The following is a 12,209-nucleotide window of genomic DNA, read 5'->3' as shown; positions in this document are numbered from 1 at the left end:
ATGCAGTAAGGGACCAACCACCAGAGAGAGTGACCATAACACCTAAGTCACTAGCCTCAACATGTGAGTGTCTCTAGGGCAGTGGTTATCATGTTCACTCTATGTGCAGGGCAGATACAAGCAAATGCAGCCCTCTGTAAAGCTATGTATTTAGGGACCCGTATATGGGCCATCCCTTGGCAGTAGTACTAAAGCTGACTTACACCAGCTGAGATCTGCCCTCAGGCAGAAACCCCTCTCTCTGCTTCCATCCTAAGAGGAGTCGGACCAATGGATTCTGGTTCCCATTTTTCTTACTTCTTTGCTGAAATGAACAGCGAACCTCTTGTTTCCACTTCTCAGCTGGGACAAAGGCTTCTGGCAGCTGCAAACAAAAACAAAAACACAAGAAATTCTTAAAATGAGGCAACAAAGCCCCAAATGGTGGCAGGTGGTGGGGTGTGAGCCAGCATGGGAGCTCAGAGTTGCTGCTTATTTGATCTCAAAGAAAATTGCCCCAGAAAGACGACAGAGACTAAGAATTTCACTTGGATGTATCAGAAACGTGTCCTCCTTCTTCCGTTTAACAAGCAGCAATTTCCTTCTGAGTAACTGTATGAGTGACTCGTAAAACTTTCCAAGCTCACTTTTGACGCTTATGATATTTGTGGTCCACAAAGATCCAATTCTGCTTACTTCGTTTTTGTCAAAAGTTCTGTTTTCATGATTTTTTAAATATTAAAGATAGGGATTCTTTCCCCCACTCCCGAATAGGATGTAAGCCTCAACTCCTGCTGATATCACTGCTATTTATGTATCAAGATGATGCAAAGTCCAGTCCCCATTCTGTCTGCTGCTCGCTATTATACGTGGCTTGTCTTGGTTAAAGCTGCTACGATATTTTCTCCCAACATGGAGTGTGTGGGAAGGGAAAAGTGGTGAACATGTCTATGGAGTTCATAACCTCACTATTCAGAGAAACAAGTTGCTGAAGCCAAAGAGGTGAATCCTAAAGTCAATAAAAGAAATAAAAACCAACACAGTATACATACATGGACTAAGAAGGCTTTAAATCATACTGGCTGTGGTATGAGGGTTGTTAGAGAAATTCAGAAAGTGCTGAAGTTCAGTTTTAGCTGGAGATGTTTTAGTTTCTTTGTATTGCACAATAAACTTTGAGCAAACAGTTTCCTGTTCCTCTTCCTATATATATATATATATATATATATATCTGTGTTTGAACACAAAGAAGACGGAGCGAAACACATCAAACCAGGGCCTTCAGATGATGTTGATGAGAGCGTTCTGACTAACAGTAAGTCCATCACTTTCTGCATTTTCTCTTGGGATAGGCTAACTTTAATCTGAGCTAGTTGTAGTTTGTACATGTGGGTGGTGAGACCTGTCAGACTGGGTTAGTGGCAGCGGGCTCTGGTGGCTATTTAAAGGGTCCAGGGCAGTAAAGGCAGCGGGAGCCCCGTCCCTTTAAATAGCCCCCATAGCCCCACTGCTACTATCCCAGGGCTCCAGCAGAAGGGCTCTGGCAGCAAATTAAAGGGCCCGGGGCTCCAGCCGGTGCTGGGAGCCCCAGGACCTTTAAATTGCTGCTTGGGGAAGCTGGGCCGCACTGGTACGGCGCACCTGCTCTTGCCACTACGCCGTACCGGGGCATACCGGCTTACTTTCACCTCTGCCCGACCCCATCCTCCACCACCCCGACAGACCCCCGGAATGCCCACGCCTACCCAACCCTTCCCGTCCCCTGACCACCCCAGAACCTCCGCCCCCTCCCACCGCTTCTTGTCCCTTATCAAACCCCTCCTCCCAGCCCCGGTCCGGCCCCCTTACCATGCTGCTCAGGACAGCGTGTATGGATGCCGCGTGGCCCGCTGGAGCTCACAGCCCCACCCCGTTACCATGCTGCTCAAAGCAGCAGGAGCTGCAGAGCTGCCCAGGAGCGGTCCAGAGTGCTGGCGCCGGGCTCTGCAAGAGCAGGGAAGGTAGGGGAGGGGCTGGGGGAGCCTCCCCAGCTGGGAACTCAGGTGGGCCAGACAGGTTGGTCCCACGGGCTGGATGTCGCCCACGGCCCGGAGTTTGCCCACCCCTTTAACAACCGGTTCTAAACCAGCTTCTAAATTTAACAACCGGTTTGTGCGAACCAGCTCCAGCTCACCACTGAACACACCATATGTCAGAAGTTACCACTGCTCCACCTCACTTTGCTCTGATATTCAAAATACCCAGGAGGTTCTCACAAGCTAACGCTGGATCTCAGGATGCAGGGCCTGATATTCCAGGACTGTATTTTCTGGGTTTATATTTTTGAAATGTTAATTAAATTAGGGTGTCCCACCTCTATTTTCAAACCCAGTTGGTTGATAAATACTATTACCATAGCCCCTATCTTCCTAAAACCTCACTTGGCTTTACAAACATTAGCTAAGCTGCACCTCACCCTGTGCGTTAGATCAGTAGGATTATCTCCATTTTACAGATGTGGCTACAAGCACAAAGAATCATTTGTGAGAGAGAAACACTGAGGAGTTATGAATCCCAGTGACCTTCTCCCACTACTAGCTTACTTCTTTCCTCAACATGGGAATAATTGTTGTTATTAATGATCCAATTAATGATTAACACCAAGATTTTACATTGCATTATAGCTTCTCTCTTGATGCCCAGTGATGGGTAACCAAAGCAGCAGAATCAGTGACTTGCTCTTACGAGCTCTCGACAACCTTTCTCAGGAAGATTTGAAAAGATTTAAAGACAAACTGTCACATTCTGACTTTGAGGGGAAAGGTAACATCCCCCGAGGTCGGCTGGAGAATGCCGACAGGATAGATACGAAGAACCTCCTGATGGAATTCTATAGTGGAGACGCTGCAGTAGATGTAACCATAGAGGTTTTCACTCAGATCAACCTCCAAGATTCAGCTGCAAAACTCAGAGAGGAAAGAGAGAAAGGTAAGAAACCTAAAGTTACTGTAAAACCTGGGAGTCTGCCCCAAGAATCTGCTCCAGGGCGGCAGCAGCAGGAACAGGAGAAACAGGCTGATAGCAGGAATGACAAATTCTGAATCCAAGCAGGAAGCCAGGGGGACTCAGAGCAGAGATGCCCACAGTGGCCCAGATTCTCTCACCTACTCCACTCCCTTTTCACCACTCAGCTGGCACAAAGGGAGCAGAGACAGCCTGTAACTCTGCATCTGAGGAAATCCGCAGTGTTGGGGAGTCCCCAGTGGGTGTAGAGCCAACAGAGCAGTGCAGAGGGAGTGTCATGGACAGGGAGAGGTGGGGACGAGGAGTAACTGGGATGCATCCCTAGCTGGAGGATCATTCCTTGGTGACCATTAGCAACTAGTGCAAGTAAGACCAGCCTCCAGGCTGCTCTAACCTGTGCTAGAGCTGGGACAGAGAATTGAGGATCTGTAACTGGTAACTGGTCACAGCAGAGTATGTTATCCCCAAACAGCTGGTTGACAACATGAGACATTCCAGGGGTTCCAGGCAGGATCTTTATTATCTCCAAGGCTATCTTTTAATGCAAGAAACAAATTCAGTGCAGTATAAACAGCCAAGGAGCCAGCAAAGCTGCAGAGCTGCAGTTCCAGAGGCTCCAGGCTGCTTTGCAGTGTCCCACAAGAGTGTAATAGCCAGTGCCAGCGGGGAGCCAGTCTGTAGTGGAGCAGTGTTAGATTCCATGTGCTCAGTGATGGAGTTAAACTCAACCCTGTTACAGTCATTCCTGTTCCACTTCCCTGCATCCTATAGTGCCAGTGGAGCCCAGCTGGGCTGGTTCTGCCTGGGGTCCCTGGGATGGAAGCTCTGGGGCTGGCAGTGGGGCTCTCCCTAGAGGCCTTTGGAATTCACTCCCCTGGACAGTCCCCCAGGGGGAAAGTTTGGCAGCCTCCAGAGCGCAATGCAGGGGGCAGTTCCTTGGTTTAGACTGTGAGCTCTGTCAGGCCGGGACAGTCATGTTATGTGTGTGCACAGGACCTAGTACAATGGGCCCCCGATTGGGGCTCTAGATCCTATTAAAACTCAGTAATAAAATAATAATTATTGAGGGGTGGGGAAAGGGTTCTTTGTTCCCTAAGTTAGTCACAGATGCTTGGCAAAAGGAGTGGCAATATTAAGCAAACATTTCTGGTTACCTGTGCGACTTTTAATCCAGGCAGCATTCTACATTCTATCAATAACTGAATCTAGTGAGAAGCTAGGGGTTGTTGCGGGGGAGGCCCCAAATGGTAGTTATCCCAAATGAACAAATTCCCTCGGGCTGCCCTTAGTGTATGTATTAGATCCCTACATTTTAAAGGCTCTCCTGGGCCACCTAGCCCATCCCTGACCGAGGGCAGAATTCTCCTTTGCATGGACCCTTTAGTTGTTTCACCTAATCTGTGTTGGAACATGAGTGTTTGTGAGGGATTCCCTCTCCCCACAGACACTCCTGAATTGACTGTTTGTCCCAGTGCCAGTTGTTCTGTGTTTCTCTGACCACGTGGCCGGCTCATCATGTAAAGTGCAGACTAGTCATCAGTGGAACCAGGCAGGGGGAGGTCCGAGAAACTGAGCTCCCTTCACAGTATTCCCCAAACTGGACTTCATACATTGACGGCTGGTAGCAGTGCTCTCCTTGGTGATTACTTCATTAACACAGGATGCAATTGCATCATTCTGTCACTTGCTGCCTCTGTACAGAACAGAAACACACTTGCATTGAAATACACTCTACATTCTTTCACTGTGTAATTTCCCTTTCAGAGTTTCATCAGAGTCAAAACCCATCAGAGTTGTCGGCAAAAGGTATGTGATGGCTACTCAGGAAGTTACCTAAGGACAGCGGTTCCTGCTTACTCAGTTGGATACGTTCACAGAACTATTGCTGTGAAAAAAAATGAACAGTTTACATGGTCTATAATTCCCCAGGTTCTTTGTTCCATCATTAAAAAGATATTTGCCCTTCTCCAGCCCACTGGGACCTCATCCGTCCTCTATGAGTTTTCAGAGATATTGGTTCAGAGAGTGCTTCACCTAGTTCCTTAAGTATCCTAAGGTGAGTTTTAGGCCCTGCTGACTTGAATGCGTCTAACTTATCTAAGTAGTCTTTACCCTGCTCTCTCCCTATTCTGGCTTTTGGGTTTTTCCTCTTGTTATTAATAAGAATTGTCTTAGCATCTGGTCACAATTAACATATTTAGTGAACACTGAAGCAAAATAGGCATTAAACACCTCAGCCTTCTAGGTATCATCCATTATTAGATCTCCTTCCCTGCTAAGCAGTGGACCTGTGCTTTTCTTTGTCCTTCTCTTGCTCCTGTTGTATTCATAGAGCCTTTTATTGCTTTCTATGTCCTTTACTAGGTGTAACTCATTTTGTCCCTTAGCCTTTCTGATTTTGTCCCTACATCTCTGTTCAATCCTTTTGTTCTCATCCTAAGCAATTTGTCTGTCTTTCCACTCTTCGTGTCATGGTCAATCCCAGGAATTGCAGCCATGATGGGGAAGTTTGCACCTTCCATTTCATGTGCTCTTCTGTTCCTTCTAGCAACTGTCAGACGAACTGTGTACAAAATGGGGTGGCAGCCTCATGCCATTACAATGAACCAATCAAAATCCTTTGGTGATTTCAATTATAAACATTTTTCCTATTTCTAGAATCTCTCGGCTCATTGTCATGCCAACCTATGACTTTACCAGGAGCCTTGCAGACCCCTCAGTACTGCTTTTCTAGCTTAAATAATCCAGTTTGTATCAGTTGTTTTACAAACAATTTTATATAATGGGCTGAGTGGGACTTTTATTACCTTGGGCAACTTCCAATACACATGTGTGCAAAGAGTCCCTCTGGGTTAGTACTGAGCAAATGTACTAGCCTCATGCTGGAGGACACTCTGCTGTAGGGGCAGGGGTGGCTCCAGACCCCAGCACGCCAAGCGCATGCTTGGGGCAGCATGCTGCGGGGGGTGCTCTGCCGGTCGCCGGGAGGGCGGCAGGCGGCTCCGGTGGACCTCCCGCAGGCGTGCCTGCGGAGGGTCCGCTGGTCCCGCGCAGCTTCAGTGGCCGCGCGGGACCAGCAGACCCTCCGCAGGCACACCTGCGGGAGGTCCACCAGAGCCGCGGGACCAGCGACCGGCAGAACGCCTCCTGCGGCATGCTGCCCTGCTTGGGGCGGCGAAATGTCTAGAGCTGCCCCTGTGTAGGGGCACCATCTCTTAAGTGAGGAAGGTAACTGGAAGTACTCAATTGTGGTAATTAAAGATCCTGTGACGCTCTCTCTTGTAAACCCATGTGTCCTGACAAATTCTAGTTTATGAAGTTACATTCTTTCCATCTACATTCCCAGTATTGTTTCAACTGCATATGATATTCTCTTCCACTGTTGACCTTTCTTGTTGTGTAGTGTTCCTGTGCACTGTCAGACAGTAGCTGGGTTTCACCAGAGAGGTGGTTGCATTTCACTGGGGATGAAGTGATGCCTACAGTCTTTACTCAAATGAATAATTTCAGTGGGGCGACCGTATTTGAATAAGGGCTGCAGGATCTCACCCATAGTTGAGTGATTTCAGGATCCTTTTTGAAGAAGGTTTCATTATAAATGTGAAGAACCATTATTGTTGTTACAGTAGAACTATTTTAAGAGATTAGTCTGTCTGTTTTCTGAACTTTCAGTTCAATATTTCTAATGTCTCATGTTGCTGATACAGGTTACAAGAAGAAGTATAAAGAAGATATTAAAAAGAAATACAAGCTAATAAAAGACATGAACAGTCGTTTTGGTGACTATATGATTCTAAACAGAAGATACACAAACCTCATTATTGTAGACAGACCTCGTCAGGCAAAGGAGAGAGAACATGAAATAATGGCCATGGGATGGAGACATGCAGAAGTCATGACTGAACGAGCTAGTTCTGCAGTTACACTGGCCACCCTCTATAAACCTGATAAAGATGGACAAACACCACAAGTCATTGTGCTGCTGGGAGCTGCTGGGATTGGGAAAACAATGACTGCAAGAAAGATCATGTACGATTGGGCAGCTGGGGAACTCTATAAGAAAAAGTTTGATTATGTTTTCTACATAAACTGCAGGGAAATGAACCTTCTTAATGAGCAGGGAAGTGTGGCTGACATGATTTTTAAAAGTTGGCTTAATACAAATGCACCAGTTAACCACATTCTGGTGAATCCAGAAAAACTCCTGTTCATAATAGATGGGTTTGATGAATTGAGATTTTCCTTTGATCAGCCTAAAGATAATCTGTGCACTGACCCCTGGGAGAAGAAGCCAATGGAAATCCTCCTGAGCAGTTTATTTAGGAGAACAGTTCTTCCTGAATCCTACCTGATGATCACTACAAGACCAGCTGCTCTGGAGAAACTCGGGCAATGTTTGGAATGCTCACGTTATGCAGAGATCCTGGGGTTTTCCGAAGCTGAGCGGGAAGAATATTTCCACAAGTTCTTTGGAAATGAAAACCAAGCAAGACAAGCTTTACGATTTGTGAAAGCAAATGAAATTCTTTTCACCATGTGCTTTGTCCCCTTCGTATGTTGGATCATCTGCACTGTTCTGAAACAACAGCTTGAAAAAGGTGAGAATCTCACACAAACTTCAAAAACAGTCACTGGAGTGTATATGCTCTATCTTTCCAGTTTAGTCAAGCCTCTCAGCAACAATACAAAGCAACACTTATATGGAAATCTGAGGGGACTTTGCTCTTTGGCTGCTGATGGAATCTGGAAACAAAAGATACTGTTTGAGGAAGAAGAAATCAAGAAGTTTGGCTTAGATCGAGAAAACTCTCTCCCTCTCTTTTTGAATGAGAATATTTTTCAAAAAGAAACTGACTGTGAATGTCTCTACAGCTTCATTCACTTAAGCTTTCAGGAATTTTTTGCAGCTTTGTTATATGTCCTGGAGGAAGATGAAACAACAGATTCAGGGATTCCCAAGAAAGATGTGAAAACGTTGTTAGAAAACTATAGAAACTCTAAAAATTATTTAATGTTAACAGTGCGATTCCTGTTTGGGTTCTTAAATGAAGAAAGAATGAAGGATCTGCAGGAAAAATTTGGGTGTAAACTTTCACCTAAAATTAAGGCAGATTTACTGAAGTGGGTTCAAGCAAACCAACAAACAGATTTAACCTTGCCCTGTGTTCATGAGGGGATTTATCAAAGTTATCAGCTTGAGTTGTTTCACTGTGTGTATGAGATGCATGAAGAAGATTTTGCAGTTAATGCATTGGATCACTTCACTGAACTGAAATTAAATCAAAATAAATTTACCCAGATGGATCAAAGGGCTCTTTCATTCTGTGTAAAGCATTGTCGTAGTCTGGAGTCACTTTGTATGTGTGACTGTACATTTAGTTTAGAAGACCATGAGGAAGAACTCCCAAGACGACAAACGTGGCTACATCAGTAAGTATTATCTGAGCTGAAAAATCTGTAGTTTCTTTAACAGATTAAATGTTGCTTTCCCTCTGTCTTGATAACTACTAATTGGCTGAATGATCCACCTGAGACCAATTCTACTGTTACTGTAAGCTAATGATACAGTTATCACACTACTGAAAAAAATAACCTTTTTAAAAAAAATCGTGATTGTTTGGTCTGCTCTATCCTCTCAATGACTGAAATGTTTGCTGTACTGTTTTCTGTACAGATATGAAAGGGGTGAGACAAAAGAGCAGGGGAGGGAAACCTGCTTTGTGTCAACAATTGTACAAGAACGGTTGAGAGCTGCTCACTGAGACCTTCCATGATGAGGAAATCACTAGGAAACAAAACAAGCTTCCACATCCCCGGTGTACAACTAAGGCACCTTTATAGTAGTAAAATTGCATCCACCCTAGAGATTGTACTGGTCCAAACATTTTGGTAAAAATTTTCTCCTAACCAAAATAGTTATAGCAGTAATAACACTGTGTGTTGATCAGGCCTCAACTGAAAATCAGCATGTAGTTTTACCGTGCTGTTGTGTGTAGAAGGCAGTGTGTTTGAACAGTTCGCTGATCAAATAAAATTCAGAACAAAACCAAACTTGAAATTTCCCACAAAATTCTGAGTTTCAACCAGCCCTAGCTGCAACCAGAAAACAGGTGTCTTCACCAGGGGCAGCTCTAAGAATTCCACCGCCCCAAGCAGGGTGGCATGCCGCACGGGGCGCTCGGGTGGTCGCCGGTCCCGTGGCTCCGGGGGACTTCTTGCAGACGTGCCTGTGGAGGGTCCGCTGGTCCCACGGCTCTGGTGGACCTCCAGCAGGCATGCCTGCGGGAGGTTCACCAAAGCCGCGGGACCAGCGGACCCTCTGCAGGCACGCCTGCGGGTGGTCCACTGGAGCCACCTGCCACCCTCCCAGCAAAATGCCGCCCCAAGAGCGCTTGGCACGCTGGGGTCTGGAGCCGGCCCTGGTCTTCACCACCAAACTATGCTGCAGCACTCTTCACCACAATTTGCTGCATGTGGATAAAACTAAAATTATCATTTAAAAAAATCAGTAGTACATAGGAACTTAAAAATATTTCAGAAGCTTCTTCCTATCAGTATAATTGGATTTTAACAAAAAAAAAAGGTGCATTCAATAATTGGTGGTGTGTCTCAGTGTCGCTATTAACAACTGCTTGGCAGGTCTCCAAAAACAATCCTAACCCGACCTACCATGCCGCGCACATCTTGCAAGACATAACCAGTGCAATCTTCCACATAACCAGTGCAATGTCATGCAGAGAGTGTAGAGGTTTTTTTGTTTTTTTCTGGGTGAGGGAAGATTCCACAATAGTGAGTAGCTTAGCAGATGGTGCATTGAGGTACCAGCTAAAAGCTTGTGAGTTCTAATCCCAGCTGTTTCTTGGCTGCTCTTGATATTTCTCTGCCTTTTTCATCCCTTATTAACATAGGCCTCAAAACCCTGCCTTAGGGGAGGTATAACTATCACCTACCCATTTTACAGCCAAGATAACAGAGCGATTGGCAAGTTCACATCAACAGAGCCGAGGATAGAACCCAGGCCTCTAATAACATGGATCTAAGCCTCATTCATTTTGCCAACCTGCCTATAAGGTGAAAAAAGCCAAAATATCAATACATTCAGACAGAGTGGCTCTTTGTTCCTGTCTAGTAGATAAGAGGTGGGCAAACTTTTTGGCCGGAGGGTCATATCGGGTTCCAAAACTGTATGGAGGGCCGGATAGGGAAGGCTGTACCTCCTCAAACAGCCTGGCCCCCGCCCCCTATCTGCCCCCTCCCACTTCCAACCCCCCTCAGAACCCCTGACCCATCAAACACCCCCCCACTCCTTGTCCCCTGACCACCCCATTTCTAACCACCCCCCTGGGACTCCACCCCCTATCCAACCCCCCCTGCTCCCTGTCTCCTGACTGCCCTGACCCCATCAACATCCCCGCCCCCTGACAGCCCCCAAGCCTATCCAACCCTCCCTGTTCCCAGTTCCCTGACTGCCCCCCCAACCTCCACCCCAACTAACTGCCCCATTCTCCCTGTCCCCTGACTGCCCCCCGGGACCCTCTACCCCTTATCTAACCCCCCTACCCCCTTACCATGCCACTCAGAGCAGCAGGAGCCTGCAACCACACCACTGCGCTGCCCAGCAGGAGTGGCAGGCCAGAGCGCTTGCAGCGCGCTGAGGCTGCGGGGGACGGAGGACAGCGAGGGAGGGGCTGAGGTCTAACGTCCCGGCCAGTAGCTCAGGGGCCGGGCAGGATGGTCCCGCAGGCCGGATGTGGCCCACAGGCCGTAGTTTGCCCACCTCTGGACTAGATCATAGAGCGAGCAGTTCACAGATCTCTAATAGCCCCTGTACTCATGGGAGTGGTCCTTTAAATCAAGTGACAGATGCTCATGTGTTGAGGTTGAGAGCCCAGGACCACTCCCTGCAGATCAGCGCTGGCCAAATCAGGCAGGAAACAGATCTGACCCTGATCTCTCACATTTCAGGTCAGTGTCCTAACTACCCAGTTACAGAATCAGTCTTGTTCTCTCTGGCCCAATGAATACTTAAGGATTTGCACAAAGTGGAATAGCTCCAACAGAGAGAAAAACACTAACCATAGGGTTATTAGCCATTCTGCAATGAGATATCTCTCTTCCTCTCCCCAGAGGTATTAAGGAATGTTTGTTGAACGTTTTCTAGCCAGTTCTACTGAAGACAACCCAAGCAGGAGGGTTGTTGCAATGGCTCTGCTGTCTCTAACCAGCTGAGCGTAGACTCCTCCCAGAGCAAGGAAGAGAACCCAGTCTAACAATCCTGAAACCCAACAGCCTAGTGCTAGGGATTCCCCGCTAATAGGATGTTGGTGGCCCCAGAATGAATTGAGATTGGTCAGTTCCAGCTCCCACTTCACAAACTCACCACCATGTGATGCACTAACTAGTAAATGATCACGTTTAGTCTAATGGGCAGAAGTTAGTAAGCAGGAGTCATGTGCACCAGCTGCCCAACCATTGTCAAGTGTTTTGCAGGATTCACAGCAGAGGTGAGTTTTAAGGCAGGATCTGAAGAAGGCTATTGCAGAGGAGTAATGGAGTTATGACCTGGCTCCCTATTGACCCGAGTCGAGTTAAACGTGGTTGAACTGACTCTTTTCAAAGCATTATATAGTGCTGACCCCAGCTGAGAGCGAGAGAGAGAGAGAGCTCCAGTCCCTCCATGACAGTGACTTGGCCTGGTGGCTTTATTCCACAAGAAAAAGCAATCTGTTGACAAGGAAGGAAAGGCTCGTCTCTGCAGGAGACTAAGTTGTCACAGCCGTGGGGCCACAATGGTGGAACTCACTGCCCAATGTAGAATCATAGAATCATAGACTTTAAGGTCAGAAGGGACCATTATGATTGTCTAGTCTGACCTCCTACACAACGCAGGCCACAGAATCTCACCCACCCAGTCCTGTAACAAACCCCTGACCTATGTCTGAGCTATTCAAGTCCTCAAATCGTGGTGTAAAGACTTAAAGGTGCAGAGAATCCTCCAGCAAATGACCCGTGACCGATGCTCCAGAGGAAGGCAAAAAAAACCCAGGGTCTCTGCCAATCTGCCCTGGATGAAAATTCCTTCCCGACCCCAAATATGGTGATCAACGAAACCCTGAGCATGTGGGCAAGACTCACCAGCCAGACACCCAGGAAAGAATTCTCTGTCGTAACTCAGATCCCACCCCATCTAACATCCCATCACAGGCCATTGGGCATATTTACTGCTA

General features: G+C 46.9%; 1 protein-coding gene across 1 annotated transcript in view; it reads left to right on the top strand.

The window, feature by feature from the left end:
- Positions 1–1,208: 1,208 nt before the first annotated feature.
- The window catches only part of LOC120403838 (NACHT, LRR and PYD domains-containing protein 3-like), a 63,428-nt gene continuing 52,427 nt past the window's right edge, over positions 1,209–12,209 (top strand). Inside the window, exons 1-4 of the mRNA XM_039535640.1 lie at positions 1,209–1,294; positions 2,643–2,946; positions 4,747–4,788; positions 6,690–8,412. Coding sequence (XP_039391574.1) covers positions 2,664–2,946; positions 4,747–4,788; positions 6,690–8,412 — 2,048 coding nt within the window. The 5' untranslated portion in view covers positions 1,209–1,294; positions 2,643–2,663. The remainder of the gene's footprint in view (positions 1,295–2,642; positions 2,947–4,746; positions 4,789–6,689; positions 8,413–12,209) is intronic.

The sequence above is a fragment of the Mauremys reevesii genome, linkage group 4, assembly GCF_016161935.1.
Source record: "Mauremys reevesii isolate NIE-2019 linkage group 4, ASM1616193v1, whole genome shotgun sequence".
Classification (NCBI taxonomy): Eukaryota; Metazoa; Chordata; order Testudines; family Geoemydidae; genus Mauremys; species Mauremys reevesii.
Note: the sequence above shows the minus strand (reverse complement) of the source record. Positions and strands in the feature narration are given on the sequence as shown.